General features: G+C 45.5%; 1 protein-coding gene across 4 annotated transcripts in view; it reads right to left on the bottom strand.

Moving 5' to 3' along the window:
• MYLK (myosin light chain kinase) overlaps positions 1-23,143 on the bottom strand; it is a 281,600-nt gene that overhangs the window by 182,796 nt on the left and 75,661 nt on the right. For 3 of the 4 annotated variants that reach the window (XM_061408285.1, XM_061408344.1, XM_061408131.1), the window contains exon 2: positions 10,165-10,332. In XM_061408285.1, the coding sequence (XP_061264269.1) occupies positions 10,165-10,329 (165 nt within the window). In that variant the 5' untranslated portion in view covers positions 10,330-10,332. Of the gene's footprint in view, positions 1-10,164; positions 10,333-16,050; positions 16,200-23,143 lie in introns of those variants that run through there. The other variant, XM_061408203.1, reaches the window with a different exon arrangement.

Genomic DNA, 23,143 nt, shown 5'->3' on the forward strand with positions numbered 1-23,143 from the left:
CACATATATTTTTATGTTTCTTTCAGTGCAAACTGTGTATTCATCTTTGACCATTTATCAGTTAGAATCTGGACACTGAACTCAGGTACCACATCTTTTTACAGGCAATTTTATTGTGCCCTTTAGAAATCACAGAAGTAATTCCTGCCTACTATTTAAAAAATTCAAGCTATAAAAACATGCATAAAGTAAAAGGTAAAAGTTGAAGGTACAAAATGATGAAAGGTTTCTTTCCCTCTCGCTCTTTGCCCTCCCTGCAATGGTATCACTTACCAAATATAACCATTGAAATAATCTTTCTAGTCTTCTTATCATTAAACTCTGTAATGCTAGATAATCTACTCTGGGTCTATTTCTTGATCTAAAAATTTAGAAAGCACTTAGTGGATACCTACAATAAATGAGAAATTTCAATGACTTGAACTGCCTCCCTCTCACCAATCATTTTTTGATTTTTAGGTCTTCTATTGTACATTTACGGCAAGATCACAAATTCAAATGCCTAGAGAGTCTGGGCAGCATACACATGTATAGAAAGTGAGTGGGGACAAGAAATGTCACGAGGCTCTTCCTACCCATCTGTAGCTTTTCCCCTATTAACATGAACGTGATTAGGGAAACAGCAAAGTCATAACTGGCAACAGATTCTTGCCCATGTTGGGAGATGACTGGGAGTGGGCGGTGGGGGGAGACTATAAAAACCTGGCAAAGATGAGCTTAGATGTAGGGATAGTGTCCACTGACCAAGTGTTGCCACGTGGAAGTGCTGCCTGATAGTTTTTGAGAAAAGCCATTCAGAAATGAATTGTCTGTGTAAGTTTTCCATTTGTAAGTCTTAGCTCAATTTTTTTTGAGAATACTGCTGACCAAATGTAAAAGGTCTGTGTGCCAAATATGGCCGATGGGCTGACCATTTTCTACCTCTATCATTATGGTTTTAAGTCATACGCCCAGGTCTCTGTTATTTGATCCGTCTGTTTTAGATGGCATCTCACTTCCCACCATGTAAGATGAGTACTGTAGTGCGCTTGTAGTTTTCTCTTCCTCTCCTCTCCTCAACCTTACCATTCACCATTCCTTTACTTATGGCTTGCCAAAGCTTACAGAGTTTACTTTCTGTTCTGTAACTATAACTAACACTTTTGAGCTTTGTCTAAAGGTTGACTTTTCAAAAAAAAGAAGTTCTTGATAGCAATATTACATTGTACAGATATTTTCTTCAAACATCTGGTGGCCATGAATTAACTCTTCACAATCTGTGACTGATGAACTAGTTTCCAAATGTAGGCTTTCCATCCCCTGGGTGTAGTCTTATCTCCCTCAGTGAGGGGCTTGACTGCAAGCTCCACGTCCCTGAGTGGGGCATGTCTACTGGAGGGCTTCACTTGGAGTGTCTGGGCATGGAGTAACTGGACAGCAACTGGACGTCCAACACATTTTACCTGGTGGCAAAGCACAAAGACTTTCTGATACTGATTACTATCCACACCATGAGCTTTGGTTTTCTCCATAGAGATATTAAACAAACATCCCTTAGCCATCCTGATACCTGCCCTACAGTTCACTATTAGTTTCCAAATCCTTTCATTTCAAATATGTGGCTCTCATATGTTACAGCATGGACACCCCTCATCCACTAATTCCCCTCTCCTGTTCTCCGTACAACTCTAAATTAACTGTTTCTAACCCTTTCTGCTCATTTCAATGGCATATTTGCAGGGAGGAGAAGTTAACAAATCTGTTCAGCCTGACATTTTGAATCAGAGCAGCCACCAACTATGGACAATTGTAGTTTCAGCATGACCTGTCCTGTCATTTCCATTCTGCTGCTTTTTCTCCGAATACTTCCGGAACTCTCTGACACCAGGCAACCCACCTCCAGTCTCCTTGTCATGAGAATTCTGGAATCACTTGGAACAGATGGCCACAGAAATTTTGGGAACATGTTCAGCTTGTTGGAACGCCAAGATTACCACTCTTCAATGAAAGTGGAAGACAAGGATTCATTCATCAAGGGATTATATTTTTCTTTGAATGAATTTTATGCCCTAAGAAAATTCTCAAGAATCTAATGTCTACTTTCTACTATGAATGGAACAGCTATTGTCAATATATCTTCTAGTTGTGGATCTCTGGTTACATGGGGACTGAATTAAATGCAAGAGAGGCCGTGATCAGCCCTCCCTGATAGAGCTTTCTGTGATGACAGAAATGTTCAATAATCTGTGCTGCCCAACACGGTAGCTATTATCCACATGTGGATATTGAGCACTGAAAATTTAAGTAGTCACATGTGGCTCTTGTACTGGACAATGCAGTTCTAGACCTCAAACAACTCATTTGCAATGAGGAAGCAAAAGACAATAAACAATAACTGATAAAGCTGCACATTACTTTTAAAAAATGAGTCATATAAGTATTATAGGAATTCAGAGGGGGAAGCAATTGAGGACTAGAAAGCTAAGAATTAGCTCAGATTTACCTATGGTGTAGATCTATGTGCTAACATCTAAAAAGAAATGCCAAGAGATGTTAAGCAAAAAGAGCAAGTTGCAGATCAGTGCATGTGCATGGGTCCATTTGTATATGCAAAATCATATGCAGATTTATGCTTATATTTACATGGAATATTTCTGGAAGGATACCCAAATTGTTAATAGTGTGTACCTCTGGAAGTAAGGGTCAAGGCACAGAACATTTTTACTTTTGCTGGAATGCTTGTTTTGAAAATAGTTTAACATTTAAAGAATTATTTTCTTTATAATAAAATTATAAGCACAGAGATGATTAATGAATAATACATTTTTAAAAGGCCAAGGTAGTCAACTCTTTCCTGTGGTTATTACTCACGAAAGATTTTATGTGATTATTGGGAATTTTCTACATCCTATTACCATGGTTCTTCTGTCCTCTAATAAAATGCTTTAAAGATAAAATATACTTAAAGAAAGTAGCCTGAAGGAGGTAGGGTTTAAATGGACCTTGATGCTGAATAAGATGGTATGGGAGAAGGGAGGGTATTTTTGATAAAGGCATGACCTGAGGTAAAGAAGGGAGCAGGGATGCATGGATATGGACAGGAACACTGCAGGGAACAGGATGGAGGATGGGGGTGGGGACAACAGCCGCTAAGAAACATGGGACCAAATGCCTATGAACTTGACTGGCAAGAGGTCTGGAGTCAGACCCTATCACCTTCTCAAGGAAACCAAACATTTATTGAGCACCTGTCATGTGGCAGCCACTGTGCTACTCCTGGGGCACAAAGATGAATAAGAAACAACCACTGAGTTCAAGGAACCAGATGCCACATGTGAAAGGGATGACATCATACAGTGAGAAGAATACAAGATTTGGACCCAAAAGTACTGCCTCCTTCACTTACTGACATAACCTTGGCAACATCTGTAGTTACTCTGAGCCCCTGGGTTCTTCTTGTATAAAAATGGGGATATGAGAGCATTATGCTAAAATAAGTCAGATAAAGACAAATGCTGCATGATATCACTTATATGTAGAGTCTAAAAAAATACAACAAATTAGTGAATACAAAAAAAGAAACAGACTCACAGATATAAGAGAACAAATTGATAACCTCAGATATGCAGATGACACCACGTTTATGGCAGAAAGTGAAGAGGAACTAAAAAGCCTCTTGAGGAAAGTGAAAGTGGAGAGTGAAAAAGTTGGCTTAAAGCTCAACATTCAGAAAACAAAGATCATGGCATCTGGTCCCATCACTTCATGGGAAATAGATGGGGAAACAGTGGAAACAGTGTCAGATTTTATTTTTGGGGGCTCCAAAATCACTGCAGATGGTGATTGCAGCCATGAAATTAAAAAACGCTTACTCCTTGGAAGGAAAGTTATGACCAACCTGGATAGCATATTCAAAAGCAGAGACATTACTTTGCCAACAAAGGTTCATCTAGTCAAGGCTATGGTTTTTCCTGTGGTCATGTATGGATGAAGAGAGTTGGACTGTGAAGAAAGCTGAGCACCGAAGAATTGATGCTTTTGAAGTGTGGTGTTGGAGAAGACTCTTGAGAGTCCCTTGGACTGCAAGGAGATCCAACCAGTCCATTCTGAAGGAGATCAGCCCTGGGATTTCTTTGGAAGGAATGATGCTAAAGCTGAAACTCCAGTACTTTGGCCACCTCATGCCAAGAGTTGACTCATTGGAAAAGACTCTGATGCTGGGAGGGATTGGGGGCGGGAGGAGAAGGGGACAACAGAGGATGAGATGGCTGGATGGCATCACTGACTCGATGAACGTGAGTCTGAGTGAACTCTGGGAGTTGGTGATGGACAGGGAGGCCTGGTGTGCTGTGATTCATGGGGTCGCAAAGAGTCGGACACGACTGAGTGACTGAACTGAACTGAACTGAACCAGTTGGGAGGGTGGGGAAGGGCACTCTAGGGGTGGAGAGTAAGTCGTACAACTATTGGGTGTAAGATAGGCTACCAAGATGTACTATACAACATGGCAAAAATAGCCAATATCTTGAAATGACTATAAGCATAGTATAACATTTAAAAATTGTATAAATTAAAAAAAAATTTTTTTAATGGGGACAAAGCTACTTTGCCATGAGGACAAAAGGACCAAGATCACATGCCTGACACCAATAAGGCAATGACAAATGCTGGTTCCCTTCCGGTGCACTCTGTGCCCATTCCTAATCAATAGGGAAGATAAAATGCCTTCCTTGTTAGCCCTTTCTCACAAAGGTGATAGCAGAACAAAGTATCCATGTTGCATCTGTGTGGGTGAGCAGGGCTGGGCAAGCGATGCTAGTGGGAGGAAGGAGGAAAGGGCTCAGGGCTGGAGAGCCAGGAGTTGACCGGAAGGGCCTGTGGGCAGCGCTGAGGAACCTCATCGCAGGCTCGAGGATGTTAAGCAGGGAAGTGACAGGCAGACCTGTAAGGCTGTAAGGACGAAGTGGGAGGACCAAAGTCTGGAAGCAAGAAATCAGTTTCCAAACCACTGCAAACCTCATCTTAATCGCCTCTAAATTCCTACAGTACAAACTATTTAATTGTACTATTTCACGCATTTAATTATACTGTCATATCCTACTGTTTTATACACACAAGTTTTTCTTAAGAACCTGTGGTTAAAACTTACTCATACTTCTGAGCACAGGGAATTCCCTGACGGTCCAGTGGTTGGGACTGTGAGCTTTTACTGCCTCGGCCTGGGTTTAATCACTGGTTGGGGAACTAAAATTCTGTAAGCTGAGCCCCGCCCCCCCTGCCCCCCAAAAATATTTTTGAGGACAGAAAGCACACTAGATGCTTCCTTCAGATTTCTCTAAGTGGTTGAGCGCTTCTGAGTTAGAAGTGAACTGGGAAGAAGTTAATGGGGGAAGGATACCACTGTTGGTTAAAGTGGAAACTGAGGAGTTATTCACGTTGTCATGGATCAAGTCTTCTCTGGCCCCTTCCTCCACCTTCCATGATGAGGCCAGGCCAGCCCTTTATTGTGAAGCCCCTTCAGTGAACACTGAGCCCCTCAGTCTGGACTGAAACCTCATTTGGGCTGTACTTCAGAGGCACTCAAATATCAGCTCATTTGATTCACAGCACAGCCAGGGCCTATCAACATGTTTGCTTTGTCTGATAAAAATGAATTCCAGGGCAAAAGGGGATAAATCTCCAGTAATTCCAGCATTTTCTCCTACCATCTCACTCCTTTCGTACTTGGCTCTGTGTGGGGGAGGCAGTCTGCTGGCACTTGGGCTGCCCTCATGGGCAGCAGAACAGGAGGGGGCATTTCAGTGAGCTGCTGGCATGTGTGGGTTCCTGGCTACCTGTCCACGGAGGCTGCTCGCACCCTGGGCCCAGTAACACCCCGCAGGCAGCGGCACACCACACCCTACTTGCGTCTGCACTGTTGGCCCTCCTATGCCCATGGGTGGAGAACAGATCCCCACACCTGAGTTTCATCTACCTTTTTAGTCCCCTAAGCAAACCGCTCTCCTTCACCATCATCCCACTCAGTCCCAGGAAAGTCTTCTCACGGGAAGAGGCCTGTGATGGCGTTAGAAGTGGGCTCAGGGCCCTCTGGTAGAGAATTTCAGAGTTCTGGGTGCTCAGAACGTGAGTGTTGGCGTGGTTCTACTGGGTGCATCCCTTGGGCAGACAAGAGGCCCTGCTCTTACGTGACGGTGTGTTCAGATGACAAAACAGGTTTCTACAATGTGGGTTCAGGTTGTCTAAATGTGGTACTGATGAGCTATGGATCCAAAGTTGAATGAGTTCTGGGAAAATACAATCTTCTTAAGCTGGCAGAGCCAAAACAGAAAGAGGAGGGGGTAGGTAGCTTTGGCCTAAGCAGTAGACCCTGATCAAATAGTAGTTTTCTATAATGACATTAAATCATCACTTAACACCATATGGTTGACTTCCTCTTAATAAGCCTTAGACCCTGTTGGTTTAAGCCAGATGGCCACAGCCAAGGAGGAGCAAATCTCTCTGGGATGCTTTATCTGCGCAGCACATTCAACTCAAGTACTTCCCTCACTGTTGGTAGATTTGGTAAGGGTCTGAAAGGGTTTTTTGGTTCTTCTCTGTGCTGTGTCTTCTCCCCTATTTATTCCCATCATTTAAACAGACAGTATCTCCATCTACATCTCGTTAGGTGTTTATCAGTTAGGAACACTTTCTGTAAAATTTCCGGTGTGAATGACCATAGTCAAAGATCCTATCTGGGAAACTCCCTAAGCCTTAGGACTTTTGTGTCTTAGCTGCTGGTCTTTATGCTCCCTCCACTGCTGTGCCCTCCACTACCATGCACACTGCCCATGCCCACACTGACCAACCCTTTGCATTCTGGCTTGTTCCGTCATAGTTTCAACATGACTGCCTGAGCTCCAGGCATCAAATCAGCAGTTAAGATAGGAAGCAAGGGTGAGGTGGAATATGAGAGAACCAGTGATTTGTTTTAATCAGAAAAGCGAGAGTTTTCCCAAAAATATACAAGCAGACTTCAGCCAAATGTGTCACTGAGCCACTCTAAGCTGCAAAGGAAAACTGTGCAATGGCTTCTGGAACAGAAAAGGAAAGGGCGAAGGGGGCTGGTTGTGGGTCACATGTTGGCCCAAAGCATCTGCCACAAAGTGGAAAAAGCCTAAAGGATATGACGAGGTGGCCCCATTTGGTGCTCGGTCTTTTAAAACAGAAAATTCCTGCTCGTGTCACTGAGACTCTACCTTTCCCTTCTCTGAGGCTGCCAGATCAGGTGCATTCACTGCGCAACCGCATTTTGGTATCGAAACAACCACTTCCTCATTCTGGAGTCATTTGACATGGCTCTACCTTGATGCAAGGCATTCCTTTGTGTCCTCTGCTACAGTGATAATACACACTCACAACACGCTAGTTTATAAAGCACTTTCTGTGAAAGACCTTCCCTCTGTATTTTTCTCTGGAAGTTCTCAGATGAAGCCCAGACACTCCGCCAAACATCTCTCTGGAATCTTCTTCCTTCTGTGTCCACTATGCACCAGCATGCTGTCATGGTGGTGTTCTGGGTTAATTCCAGGGAGTTGATGAGTGGTAACGGAGCTCCACAGGCTGACTTCTAAGAAACACATTCACTTTGACCTACAGCCCACATGTAACATACAAAGTCAACTATTTTCTCAATATAAGCAAAATAAAATGCTCACCTAGAGAATGCTCTGCTTTAAGAATACTGTAATCAGCATCATGAATGTATGAAATGCCATTGATTTGTTTAAGATAGTCAAATTTACATATTTGAATGTTACCTCATTTAAAAAAATACTGTTACTACTATACTTTTTGACTTTATGAACTGCTTTTACCATTTTCTTCCTCAATTTGTTTTCTTTTCACATCCCTACAGGCCAGAAAATATAGAAACAACTAGTTGTTTCTTCTCAGATAAGGTAATCAAGGTCCAGAGAAGGTCTGACCTGCCAACCTGAGGGTAACTGAGCAACAGAGAACTCCAATGTGTGGACTCCTGGGTCAGTGTTCATTCTACAAAGGTTCCAATCAAACAGCCCAAAGGCTCAGCTCCTTCATGACCTCCACAGTCAGCAAATGAAACAACACCTCTCCATCTACAGAAGCTAAGATGGATCAATTTCGCTAAACCATTTTTTTCAAAAGTTCACTTTTAATTTTTTAAGTGTAAATCCAGTGTTCTATAACATATTCAAAAAGCTGTGCAACCATGTTGTTTAGTTGCTCAGTTGTGTCCAACTCTTTGTGACCCCATGGACTATACAGTCCATGGAATTCTCCAGGCCAGAATGCTGGAGTGCGTAGCCTTTCCTTCTCTAGGGGATCTTCCTAATCCAGGGATCGAACTAAGGTCTCCCTCATTACAGGTGGATTCTTTACCAGCTGAGCCACAAGGGAAGCCCACTATCTCCCAGAGTTTGCTCAAACTCATGTCCATGGAGTTGATAATGCCATCCAAACATGTACAGCCATATGCAACCATGTGCAACCATGACCAGTACCTAATTTCAGAACATTTTCACCATCCCCAAAAGAAACTCTGCACCCTTCAACAGTCACTCCCCACTCCTCCTCCCTAGCCATCAGCAACCACTCATCTACTTTCTGTTGTCATACGTTTGTCTGTTCTGGACATTTCAGATACATGAATCATCCAATATGTGGTCTTCTGTGTCTGGCTTCTTTCATTTAGCATGCTCATTTTCAGTGTTCATCATGTTGTATCATATATTAAAACTTTACTCATGTTTCTAAATCCCCAGAGACTTTTCCTGTTGTTTCTTTCCTTCCAGTTATGGGAATGGGAGTATGGGGGACCACAGTCAGAGCAACAGAAAAGAGCATTCATCCTGATAGAGCTCAGAGAGAAGAGCAGACCCCTCAGCAGCATCACCAACATTCCCCTTCTTTAAGTAAAAGACACAATATGACAAGGAACATCAGATCTACCAGCAAACAGTTAACTAGACAGGCCTGTATAGATAACATAACATACCTCTGAATACTCTACCTATGACCACACAGCCAAAAGACAAGGCCCAGCAACATCCAGGACCCCTTCCATCCACAGACTTAACTTGTAGACTCAAAGTGCAACCTGTGAGTTCATCATCTCAACTGTCTTTTGCTCAAAGCCTTACAGCTTCTAAAGCATTTCTTGGGGGAAGACTGCCTGTGTTAAATCCAGGACAAATATTATTTGCAAACCTCCTAACTTCCATGTGCATCTCCAAGTCAAGCTGATGATCTGACTTCCTGATGGCTTGAGCCAGCAGCTTACTAACGGTCTGTCCAGCTGGGCATAACCTCAATGTTCTTACTGATAGTCTTCCCATCTTCTTCTCCTTTCTAGTACAAGGTGGACAAGGAAATATCATTGTCTGTTTGCAGAGGAAGAAATGGATGCCCAGTAAGGGCAAGAGACCAATACTTATTAGCAAAAGGTGACAGAACTGAAACGAGGAGTACGATCTCCTACCCCCACTGCTTTGGATGTACCAGATTGATACACAAGAGGTTGTTAACCAAATACTCCTTCCAGGTAGGAAGTAAGAGAAAAATGAGAGCTCATTTTCCACTGTCCAGATTTGAGGGCACATCTTTAAACTGATGGTTCAGATGTTAAAGAATTCACTGCAATGCAGGAGACCCAGGTTTGATCTTGGGTGGGGAAGAGCCCCTGGAAAAAGGAATAGAAACCCACTCCAGTATTCTTGGCTGGAAAATTCCATGGACAGAGGAGCCTGGCTGGCTACAGTCCATGGGGTCACAAAGATTCAGACACAACTGAGAGACTAACACATACACTTAAGCCCAAATTGTACACTTCCTGCCATCACACTGCCCTTCTCCTATAATCAGGTGCATGAACCAGAGCATGACTTGCATAAATAGCAAAACATCTCGATGTCCCTCCCCAGCCCCCAATTCTCCAACACAACCCAAAGTCAACTATAAACAGAAGAAATAGGGCCAATGGGCTTGTTTTCATTTTATATGAGGGTCCAAAGGAAAGCAGGCTTTCTGCCAGGTCAGCCGGCTGAGAAGGCTGGAACAGAAGCAAGCACCCAGCCCACTTCCACTCCCCCACCCCCCTACCCACCCAAGCACCCCCACCTCCACCGCCCCACTCCCCGCCCAAGCCACCCACACAGCCTCACTGCTTACCCTCCCTTCAAACTTGGCGGTGGCTCCTTCCTTGATGCAGAGGTTCCGAGGGGGCAAAGTGAAAGCAGGGGCCTCAGTCAGGGGCATGGAGCTGACTCTCGAGTGATCCACAGTGAGGGAAGTTTTGGAAACGTGTGTCTGGGCGGCCAGCTTCACATCCCCCATGGTCTGCAAACAAGAAGGAAGATCTGGTCAGACAAAGTACAGCCCGTCCTCCCTATAGGCGGCCGGGTACCCAGGGCGCTGGTTGGGTTCTACGGGGAGACTCACTAGGTCAGGGTCTACCTGGAGCTCCTCTCTGGGAACCAGAGGCTCTATCCTCAACTCGTGAAGCTGTAGGAGTAAGGCCCAGCCCACCCCAGACAGCAGCTCCCAGGGCCGTGTCCTGGGCTCCCCCAAATCCTATGGAGAACTTTCAGGAGAGGGGCAGCTGGGGCAGGAACAGAAAAACCAGATGGTTCTCAGTGCTCTTACAATGGGTATCTAAAATCAGTGCCGAATAGTATTCAATCTTCAGAATCAGTATCCACGTTAGGCACTCTTGGTAGGAAGTAAAGCTGCTTTTGCCTGAACTGTGAGGGCTCTTAGGCTAAAGAAAAATGGGATCCATACTCCCAGGAAGGAGAGAGTTTGAGGTTAATACGGCAAGGAGTCTGGGTGAGGTGAGGCAAGAGTGTGGGGCTGAAAGCAGGGAAGGAAGCAAGGCTGGGGAGGACATCCCATTTCTGCGGACCAGACTGCGAAAAAGCCTCAAAGGCCACAGGACATCAGAGAAGGGGGCATTTTAAGGTTATCCAGGCTCACTCCTCCACTTATGAGCAAAGCCCAGAGGAGCTAAGTCACTCGCCCAAAGAGACAAAGCACAATGATGGCATCACTGACAAGAAAACCTGGTCCAGGGCCTCGCTGTTTGTGGGGGCTGGCAGGTCAGTTGGAACAAAGGGACTTCCTTCGGGTTAGTTCTAGAAATGGAATCATTAACAGGTGTGAACCAGTTTTTGGTTGCAAACTTCAGAAATGGACTCTGGGTCTCATAAAAGGAGAAGGGATATGTTGGAAAGATGGGGAGTGGGAAAGCTGTTGAAGTCCACAGGAAGGCTGGAGCAGCACGCTGGGAAAACAGGCAGCAGTGGAGAGAAACCAGGTCGTCAGAGCCCAGCCAAGGTTGCTGGACACCCGTGCCACCCCCTGGAGTGTGTCCCAAGTATCCTTGTTCCAGATTCTAAACCAGGTGGGTGCCTCACCGGGCTGGGATGGTTCCATTCTGGGGACCCACACTGGGGACCATGTGTCCACTCTTACTCAGCATGGAATCCACATACCTGACCTATCAGAGGACTGCAATTTAACAAATACCTGCTAAACTAAAGAGTATTTCTAGTTTTTATTTTTCTGTTCACTTTCTTGGGATCTTTAGTCACAAGCTTAAGTCCCATGCCAAATGGGACAAGCTGACAGAGATTAACAGTAGTGTCTGGGCATATAATTAGTTTTAAATTTAATAACATCTAACAAAAATAAAAGAGAGATGTATTTTGAAGTACAAGTTAAAATAGCAAAGACCTAGGTTTGTTTGTAATGGGTACATCCCCTGCTTGATAAACCTAGCTTTCTCTTTCACTGATGAGGTATCAGCTTTGCAAACAAAATCCTTTCAAAATGATAAGACTCACAGGTTCACTGCAGTAAGTAACAAAAAAAAAAAAAACCCAAATTTATGTAGCATTTACTATATACCAGGAACTATTCTAAGCACTTGATAAACAATAGTTCATTTCTCCTTACAATACTAGGAGACAGAGAATCTCATCACCCCCATTTTATAGATTAGAAATGGAGGCCCAGTGAGATTAAGAAATTTGCTTAGGGCCAGGTGGCGCTAGTGGTAAAGAACCTGCCGGCCAGTGCAGGAGACGCAGGAGATGTGGTTTCAGTCTCTGGGTTGAGAAGATCCTCTGGAGTAGGAAATGGCAACCCACTCCAGTGTGCTTGCCTGGAGAATCCCATGGACAGAGAAGCCTAGAGGGCTATATAGTCCATGGGGTCACGAAGAGTTGGACACGACTGAAGCAACTTAGCATGCACCCATGGCATTTAGCAGGGGGCAGAATTGGCATTTGATCCCAGGTGTGTGGCACTTATTCTTAACCACTGGGTCCTCTTGCCTCCTGTAAGCAGTCAGAGTTGGCTGGTGGGAAGGGTGTTTGAGGCTGAGGTAATAAAGGAAAAAGCGGAGATCTCTTACCACACACACATAGACCTGAGACTTTCTGTGTGTCATAGCATACCATCGACAACATTAAAAGGGGAATGATGATCTGGGATACAATGCGTTCAAGGAGAATAAAGGACTGGGACGTCCCTGGTAGTCCAGGGGTTAAGAATCTGCCTTGCAATGCAGGGGAGATGGGTCCATCACTGATTGGGGAACTAAGATCCCACATACTGCAGAGCAACTGAGCCAGCGCCCCACAACTCCCGAGCCCGTGTGTCACAGCTGCTGAAGCCAGTGTGCTCTGGCGTTCCCGTGCTGCGACTACTGAGCCCGCTCACCGCAACTAGAGAGCCTGTGGCGCCGCACAAAAGACCCTGAATGAGGCAACCAAGATCCCATGTGCTGCCACTAAGACCCAACACAGTCAGATAAACAAGTGACAAAGCACCCCAGGATTTAAAAACAACAAACAACAACAAAAAAGAATGAAGGATTAGGATACTTTATATACAAGAAAACAGCTGACATAATGAGCAAGCCATCACTTGGACAGTTCACAGGAGATAAATGACCACAACACAAATGGACGCTGTCTAGCCTCAATCAGAATCCAAGAGTGCAAATTAAGAAGAAGTCATTGTTTTTAGAAAATAACCAAACTGACATTTAAAAAGAAAGATAACAAATACTAGTGAGACCATGGATACCACTCATATGCTTTGGAGGAGTATAAACGGATGCAATCTTTCTAGAAAGCAATTTGGAAAAAAGATTCTGAAAAAAATAGTCCATTTCTTTCCCCAATAATCCTACATTCAGAAATGTGTTTTTGAGAACAAATCAGAGATATAGTTCCAAATTTACATAAAAGAATGTTTACCACATTATTTATAGGAAAATACATAGAAAAATAATCTAGTTAAACAGAAATAGAAAAAAACAGTTAAATACCCAACAGTGAGAATTGGTTAACTATATCAGGCATTTATATGAGTATATATTTACAAGGAAAATAATAATAGGAATTGATTGACATAGAAATTTTAAGCCAAAAATTAGTTTCATAATGGAAAACTTCAAACGGGAAAATAGAAAGAATGGTAAAAAGTGAGTACCTTGAATACCTATTGCTGGATTCAACAGTTACTATTTTGCCATATTTATATCATTGTGTTTGTGTATGTGTTTGCAGAACCATTTCCAAGTAATCATGATATAATTTTAATGGCAAGAATCAGGATATAGTCATTCACTCATTTAAAATATATTTATTAAACATCTGCTGTGTAACAAGGGATACAGCAGTGCACAATTATACGTGTGTGTGATGAGTGGGGTAACATGGGGTAGAGGAGGAATGGGGTTCTTACATCCTGCAGGGCCTGCCAGGACCATGCCCCAGAGGGGCCCTTCTCCATCTACCCTCCTCCACTGCCTCTGAAGTGAGAGGGCAGACACACTGGGCTGCCAGCACAGTGGTGATCAGGTCGAGTAAGGGCAGGTGTCACAGGGGTCATGCCCAGCCACAAATCCAGGGCACTGATACATTTCAGCTGTGGCCTGGGCAAGGTACTTCAACTCTCCTGGCCTCAGTGTCCCTTTTTGTAAAATGGGAATGATAATAACTTTACAAGGTTGAGGGGAGGATTTGAATGAGAGTGTATGTAAAACACTCAGGGCAGCATAAGAGGCACTTAGTAAATGCTAGCTGTCAACATCATCATCCAGCTCCCAAAGGGAAAGCAAGTCTCCCACCCTGTAGGATAGATCCTTTCCACCAAGGACGGCAAGCCCAGGTCAGCCTGATTGTCCTCAGAGCAAGGGTATCTGCATGCGGTTATTGTATAACAGCAGTGGGAAGCAGCTGGCAGACCATGAGAAGGTGGGTAGGAGGGACTGGGGGCCCTGGCAGCCCCCGCACACTGTTCTATTTGTCCCAGCAATGAAGAGGCAGGGTGCGGGCATCCAACATCATGCTGGGCCCTAATCTCGCTCAATCCCTGGTCCTACAAGGCAGTTCTGATTATTCTCCTTTCACAAATGAGGACACCAGGGCTCAGAAAGTCAACTCCAAGTAATCCAAGGTCACAGAGCTAAGAAGTGGAAACCAAACTGAATTCTGATCGCAGCCATACCCTGTGGGCTTGCTGGAGGACCCCAGACTCAGATGAGGCATTTCCTGCTTTCCCCAGTAATGGGAGATGCCATAGGCAGAGGCTTGGAACTGCACAAAGGAAGGGGGAGGGGGAGTGTAACACTCCCTTCTGCTCTCAGTTCTGGCTTTGGAAGACACAAGACTCTTCCTCTCTACTTTCAGGGGAGCTGGAAACTAAGAGTAGTGACATCAGGCTCAGAATCCTCTCTATTAATCCTCTTGATTCTGACCTTCTGAGGTCTCTTGAAGGTCTTGGATGCTATCAGCCAAAGGAATATGCTCAGCCTCAAACACAGAACACAGAAGTAAGTCATCTATCCCCGGCCAGGTGGGAAAGTCTGGCTTCAGGTTAGAACAGGCAAGTCAGTGCAGCAAGTGCATTGTGAGGAGTGAGAGTGGGTGAGCAGGCTGGTTACTAACCAGAGCCCACTCCCAAGCTGGGTTAGGTACACCAAGCAGCTCTGCTCAGCCTATCGCTCCACCCCCTGCCATCAGCCACATAAACAGATCCTGTCCACAGTGCCAGTGAACGATTACTGACATATTTGGAATGCTCGATCAGAATAATAATAATAGTAACAATAATAATACAAAACACCGTTGTTCCCTTCTAATCCCTCATCCAGCCCAGGGACCGCATTCCAATCAAGAGCACCAGCGGGGCTGGGTGGTTTCTGCAGTAATTTCTCTACCAACAGAGCTGTGCTCAGTGACTAGAATTGAATACACCTAGCTAGGGGGTTCCATTCAACACGAGTTAAATGCAGATCAAAGGAATAGAAGAAGAGAAAAAAAAAAAAGAAGAGGGGATCAGAAGAGCAGTGGTCTGAGAGCTGGAAGCCACACCCTGCCACACACACGCAAGGCATGGGCCAAAGCTCACCTCCAAATAGGGTTTTCATAAGTAGCAGAGTTTTTTCATCATTCAAAACAGCACTACATTAATTTGACTTTATTTTGATCAAAAGCACTTCAAATTCTCTCTTGAACCCAGAAAGGAACCCTTTCAACTATGGAACGACGGCCAAAAGAGAGGGCAAAAAGACTGAGGCACAAAGACTCAGACGTTTTAAATCAAGAATCCTGTTATACAGCAGAAGTTTAGAGAAACCAGCTGCCCCCTCCCCACCCAAAGTACACACATTTCAAATGCTCATTGTCCTTAAGCTCCTGATCTGGCAGCAAGGCATCTGGAAATACAATACCTTCCCCACAGGGAAGGGCTCCCAGCGGGCTCTGTACTGGAAGCCGGGCAGTCGGCTATGAACCCACGGAGCCACGGGCACACAGCAGACACAGCAAACCACCCAGGTGCAAATGCCCCCAGCAATGACAGCTCGCTCTCTCCACCTTAATCCTCTCTCTTCAGAGCCCTCAAATCCCGACAAATGCCCTAATCGCTCTTAATCCTGGAACGAGCTGCTCCTCGGCTGTGGGCTGAGCCCGCTGACTTGCCATTACCCACGGGAGCAAGCAGTGGGACAGGGCCACAAGCCAGACAATGGACGCGCCTTACCGTGGCCTCTCCCTGGGCAGCTCTCCCAGGAGTCAGGATACGCGTGGGCGGCCACTTCACCACTGAGGTACCGCCGAGATGCCTGTCCAAGGTCTGTCCAAGAAGGAGGACAGTGAGGGAGAGCCAGGGCTGCCGCAGAACCCAGGGCCAGGCTGAAAAGTTAAGGGGCGTTTGGCTGACTGCTCGCAGATGTTGCAACTTGCCTTGCACTGGGCAGCCAATTTCACTCGGTCAGAGAGATCTGTTGTTTCAATCCGCCCAGCTGGGGTGACCTTTGAAACCCCTGGCTGCCAGCTGCAGAGGCTCTGAGTGGAGTCCCGGGGAAACCAAGAGTGGAAGCTCACAGGTTTTGACTTGTTCAGAGCTGCACGTTCCAATCCGAGTGTGGAGCAAACGGAGGACGCTGTCAAGCCAAGAGCTGAATCCTTGGCAGGGCTGGACCCACCCCTAACTCCACATCTGGCCTGGAATACAACCCAGCTCTAGAAACATCTGGTCTAGGATGACTACCCAAGGCTGGTGGGACCCTTGCCTCCTGAGACCCAGCTCCCTCCTCCCTGAATTGAAGAAGCCTGGTTTATGATCCCTGGAGTGGGAGCAAGCCCAGAGAGCAGATGGACAGGGGACTCCTGTGTTGCAACCATCTTAAGGAATCTGGGCTGAGATTTGACCCACACTCCACAGATTGTGTTCATGTTGAGAAGATCTAGCAGTGCTGGTCCCGACCCCTGGAGAGCTTCAGAACTGGTCCCTAGTGCACACTTCTAAAGCACGGTAGCAAGGTGATGTCCAGACCAGTCCCTCTCCTCTGGAGGAGAGAATGTATTTCCATAGTTCCAAAGGAATCTCTCATCCTATACAATTCACACCTTGGGACAGACTGCAGATGTCCAAATCAGAAATAAGGATTTGGAATTAGAGGAACCAATCATTAGGATCACACAGAGTCGGACATGACTGAAACAGCTTAGCATGCACACAAGCTGTTCTGCTGGCTCACGTCTGATTCCTGAGTAACTGGTCTTCTCCTAACACCTAGCTGACTCCTTAGCCTCTTGCTCAGCAGTTCTCAAATGTTTTGGTCTCAGGGCCCTTCATGCTCCTAAAATTATTGAAGACCCCAAAGAGCTTATATGTGTGAATTGCTGCTATCAATAGTAACTGTATTACATATTTACTGTACTATTAGTAAAGAAATACTAATTCATTCAAAAACATTAATAATGATCTCATTAACATAGATAATAATTTTTAAAGAAAAATATATTTTTTAAAATAAAACCAAGAAAAAGTTTAGTAAGAAGAGTTGTTCATTTTTGAAAATTCCTTTCATTTGTAATTTCTATTTCTTTAATAGAAGACAGATTTTTATGTCTGCTTCTGTATCCAGCTAGTTATAACATCACACTATTTGCAACCACTGGAAAACGTCACTTGAGACATAAAGAGAGTGAAAGAAGCAAATGACATTTTATTACAAAAAACCTTTGGGCCTCCTGGGCCCGTGAAAGAACCTCATGGGCCCCCAAAGTCTGCATGGCCCACTTTGAGAACTGTTGCTGTAGCCTCCCCTGTACCAACTCCGCCATCACTATCTCCTCTTCTGTCCTCTGAAAAGCACACAAGTGAAAAGGGAAAAGAGGTTTGATAGGAGTATTGGTGTGTGGCTTTGAGGGGCAGATGGGAAAGAAAGTGAATCAATACCTAATTCTATCCCATCTTTTTTTCCCAAGGAGAAAGGCTAAACACATGTGGACCAGAGAGATTTGAAGACAGAGACAGATGAAGGTAACACCTTCAGGTTAACTGAATTCTTGGTTAAGACTGAATATGCACCCCAGACTCTGGAAGACATTAGACTTTGCACATGCCAGTTATTCAAGTATTTTATGGATAATAAAGGAAAAAATTGAATTAAAAAAAAAAAAAAACTTGCTACTCACCACTGAGGAACAGAGGTGAATCAAGATCTAGGTCTCCTAGACAGAGGTCTCTTGGAAGGCAACAGGGCTGGAAAGTTATTTTGAACTGGACAGAACCAAGGATGGTAATTTTGACAAAATCGTGGAAGGTGTATCTATCATACACGTCACAGTTGGCCCCTATGTAGTCATGTGGTTATTTGATGAACATCTGTCTCCCCCACTGGAACACAAGCTCCTGCAACGGGTCATGGGTTCTGTGTGTTGCATTCATTATTGTATCCCTAATGCCTAGAATACAGATGAGCACACAGTAAGCTCTCAATAAGTGCTTGTGAAATACATGAATAAATTGAAAGTTGGGCTAAAAAAAAGCACTTAAAAACCATCACTTCCAAACTAAGGCACTACTTAATTTTGTTGTGGAGCGCACATGTGAATGTGAGAGAAAGGATGTAGGGAAAGGAATGGGTGAGCAGGCCACAACAATTAAAAAAATCTATCCCCTGGGGCCTACTGGCATTTGGTTCCAGACACACAGGTGCCAGTCCTGGCTTTAGTCCTGGTATGGAAGTCGTACATCCTTTCTTCGCTTAGCTTCTCAGGCTTGCTGGGTGTGAAGTGAGCACAATTACACTGCACCCTGGGTACACTCTCTGGGCTTCCTGCTGGCATCCTTGAAAGACTCTGATGGGTTCCTGGGTTCCTAAGGGAAATCAGGCAAAGCCAGCCCACTTCTCCCCCAACCCCACCACAATTGAGTTCTTCTCTGAACCCACCGACAGCCCCTCCCTCCCCAAGAATGTCCTGGGCCTTTCTTCTTGAAAGACACAATGAAGGAGGGCTGGCTTCTGCAAGCAGAGGAGCTGCTCTCACCAGCCCGGCCACATGAGCAGAGCAGCAGACCGAGGGTGCGAGGAGGACATCCACTCAGCAGCTGTACCCTGAGTGCCCACATCTTTGGCAGAATGTTATTTTTTAATTTTCTTAAAGGGGATCAAACCAAATAAACACAGCCAACTGAACGTACAGTGTGAATGAGTGAGGTCTGGTCTCCTGGAGCTGCTCTCTTCCTGTTGGGATTCTTGCTTAATTTGAGATTTAATGAGACCAGCTGAGAGAAGCTTTCTGCAGTAAAAGTCACATGCAAAAAGAAATCAAAGCCTGAGCCAGAGCCCCTGACTATAATTAAATTAGCAATATGTGCATTCCTATCACAGTCTAGCAACATCCTAAAGTTCACTCAGCTCATTACCAGTATCATCCCTGCAGAAGTCAGTTTGGGGTCACAGGAGAGTTTATTCAACCATCCCCTTTTCAAAGACCTAGCCTCCTCCCTCCATCCTGCTAAGCCCCACTCATGTGCCTGTGAGACAAGCACTGTGAGGACTCAGGCAGCCTTACCTCGTCCGCAGGAACGCAGGAAATCCACCTGGGGAGGAGGAACGGTGCTCGTGGCTCCCACCCACAGGATGCCCCTTAGCGGGCAGCAGACTGCTACGTAGTCAGACATGCATTCTCCACTGTGAAACTGTGTGGCCTGAGGAAAGGGACAACCTCTGAGTCTTCGTTTACTCATCTGTAAAGTGGAGCTACTGCTACTACTCTCATAGCTGCAGGATTGCTATGAGGGTCAACCATGCATGTAAGAGCAGCCTGGCCCCGTCTCTGGCGCATGATAAGTGTTCAGTCCATAGAGGTGGCTACTGTTAATGGCAGTGTCGTTGTTGTTTTAAGATTTATGACAGAACTCAGAGGATAGAAGCAGCATTGGCCAAGGAGGGGGCCAGTTCAGGAGAAATCGGCAGGCGGCATCTGACAGTTGAATAGCTCAGGAGAATCAGAGGTTTTGGTGCTCACTGTGGCTGTGCCCTAATCAGCTGTGTGACCTTAAGAAACTCACTTCCCGTCTCTGGTTCTTCTCTCTCGCTCTGACCTGAAGGGCCTCTCTGAAACTTCCTCTCTGAACCTGCTTCACAGGAAGCACCTGTGACTCTAGGACTGTTGCAGGCTGTGCTAGGCTACCTGGGCAGGTAGGAAAGGTTCCAGCAGGGGGAGCCAAGCCCAGAGCAGAAAAAGATGTTTCAGGACACCAGGAGAGGAGAAAGGAGAGGCTTCTGTTCCAGGCCCGCCACACAGGGCTTCACAGGCTGGCAGTTGAATTAGACAGGAGCTTCCCTGATGGCTCAGCTGGTAAAGAATCCACCTGCAATGCAGGAGACCTGGGTTTTGATCCCTGGGTTGGGAAGATCTCCTGGAGAAGGGAAGGGCGGCAACCCACTCCAGTATTCTGGCTTGGAAATTCCATGTACTGTATAGTCCATGGGATGGCAACAGTCAGACACACGGCTGAGCGACTTTCACCTTCACCTGGTCCTCAGGGCACACCTGTGGGACATGGGCACAGGCCATGAAGACTCTGAAGACTTGACCTGTGTTAGGAATGAATGTGTATGCACTTAGCTTTTCAGCCTCTGGCCCCTCCCAGGTCCAGCTTCTGATTCTATGATGTCTGTCCAGAGAGGGACTGGGGCTGAAGGAGCTAAAGGGAAATCCCAGGGAAAAAAAGGAATCTATTTAACGAGCACTTACTAGGTGTCAGGAGTAGAATGAGTACTTAAGGTGCCTTCCCTTAGCAGAGCAGCAAATACTAACAGCAAAATTAATGAAAAAGTGTCTTCCAGGGAGAGGGGGAGTGGGAAGCACTGTCGACAGGAGGAGCTGCAGAGATGTGGTCGCTGATAAGAACCAGGGCTGAGTCTGAAAACTGTCTCTGGCTGCAAGTGTCTGCAGCTCCTACAGAACCTCCCGAGGCCTGAGCAGTTGGCAGCACCCTACTGGCTTGAGCACATCCCCGGTTCTCCCAAGCTTTCCTTACTGAGCAGCATGGGGATTCTTCTTTTGCAAACCCTGACACAGAACAAGAAAATGAGACAAGCTGACTTGCCTCACCAACTTCTTTAGGTTCTGGATTTGATATTCAAATTTGCAATTGCTTTCTAATTGTTTTCTAATTACTCCCAGAGACAAAACCTGTCTCCTCTGGCTGTAGCCACTGGCCCACCCAGCCAACAGTGTTATGGATTTCTAGTTTCCCTTTCACTCTTGGTTAGCACTGAGTCAGGGGGCAGGTGCATAGAGAAAGGGAAGGAGGAAGGAGCCAAGACTGGGTGTCTCCAACATGCTAGAGAAGGGAGGGTGCTATATCCAGGTGGGGTTTTCCAACGATCAGTTCCTACTCTAAGGGCAAGCCCAGAACCGGATCAAGAACACTGCTGGGGTAATCGCTAGTCCTGGGACACTAGGAACAAGAAAGTGACAATCTAAGAGTGAGCTCATTGGTGATGCCAGCCAGTGGACTTGAGTGAGCCATCTCTCACAGGCTGTGTAGGCAGACATACGTCACCTCAGCCTGCTTCTGCTGCTTAATAGTTGGATCACCATGGGTGATTGACTTAATCTCTCTAAACTTCAATTTTCCCATCTGTATATCTGTTTTGTGGGGCTCTGTGGAGATTAAAGGGAAGGTCAAGTATCTCACACAAAGTAGATACTTAAAGTACCCAACAAAATGTAACTGTAATGCAGTTTCTAACCATGCCCAGCACGCAGTGAGCACTCAGCAAATGGTAGCTTTCTGGTAACAGTCACCTCTGAGGACCAATGAGAGGTATCACTTATCACCTAAACATTCAAGCTCATTGAAATATTGCTGCAAACATCGCCTCATCTATCACAGAGAGTAATTTACTAATTCACGCTCCTACACTGATGTCTTTTTATCGGTTACTTGTCATTGGCTAGACAAGATGTATTTCAATTCACGTTTCCTTTTACCACAGTGGAATGTGGTTCACAAAAGGTGAGGGTTGGTAGGGGATCATCGAGGCCAATCCTCTTACTTTACAGATGAGGAAACAGGCCCAGGATACAAAATAGACCTATGTATCCTCAAAGACAGTAGGCCAGAGATCTCTGAAATTTGCAAGGCAGAGAGAATGAACCATGACCATCTAAACAAGTGAGTCCTGTGGTAGAGAGCTGAGCTGGGCAGGGGAGATGGTGGAGCACGTCTCAGAGCAAGGAAACTGACCTGGAAAACGGATGGGTCAAGAGAGGTTCTGAAGGATATAGTCATTAAACTGACTGAGAGTAGATTGCAGAGGGCCTAGAAAGTAGTAATGCTCTTAGATAATGCTACCAAAAGACTTTTGATTTACAATAAACTTCCACATACTGACAACTTACGAGATGCTTTCCCAATCAAGATCTCATTTGAATTTCACAACACACTGAGATACATGACGATCCCATTTTATTGATGGAAAATCTGAGGCTCAAAGACCAAGTGACTTGACTAAAGTCACATAGCTAATAAGGCAGAACTAGAGTCCAGTCCTTCTCACTCCAAATCCTAGCTCAATTCAATAATATCTTCTGGAAGAATTTAGCAAGATATTTTCGATCTTATCATAATAAACACCATGCCCAACAGGAAATTTTCAGTATAGCACCTGTGTTGATATTCCTTTAGATTTAATTGGAATGATATCTGATGGGTACAAATTTGACTAATGTAGTCAGGCCCTTACCCAGGGAAAGCCCCTTATTATTTGTCCCCAAAAAAGGATGGCTTCTTTTCAACACCTCATGCCTGAGGGAGAGACCATGCTTACTGGGTAATCTTCAGCTAGTTTATGCAGGACCCAAGCCACCATCAGTAGGTACAGCTCGCCCCATGCACAGAGAGGCTCTCTCTTCCCATTCACAGGCCAAACATCTCTGTGTTCTCCCCCAGAGCATGCAGCTCTTCTCCAGACTCCCCTCCGTTCTCCCACTGGCTAGGCACAGCCCCAGACGTTGGCCTTGGCTGTTGCATCGGAACTGCCCAGAGGACACCTTGGCAGTGTGACAAGCCCTGTGCTTCCACATGGAGTTCACCCCTTGCCCTCACCTGCCCTCCCGTGACAGGAGGTCCTGTCTCCAGGACAGCCCCCAGCTCTGGATGAGAAACAATGGTTTATTGTTTCCTGAAGTTTACCTGGGGTGGTGGAGAGCTGCCAACCCAACTCAGCCACATATCAGCCCAAGGACGGAAAGTCAGGCTCAGACACAGCCCTGCTCCTCCTTCAGGCTTCTTCAGTCTTCACTCTGAGGGGCTGCGTCATCTT

Source organism: Bos javanicus, chromosome 1, assembly GCF_032452875.1.
Source record: "Bos javanicus breed banteng chromosome 1, ARS-OSU_banteng_1.0, whole genome shotgun sequence".
In the NCBI taxonomy this organism is placed as follows: Eukaryota; Metazoa; Chordata; class Mammalia; order Artiodactyla; family Bovidae; genus Bos; species Bos javanicus.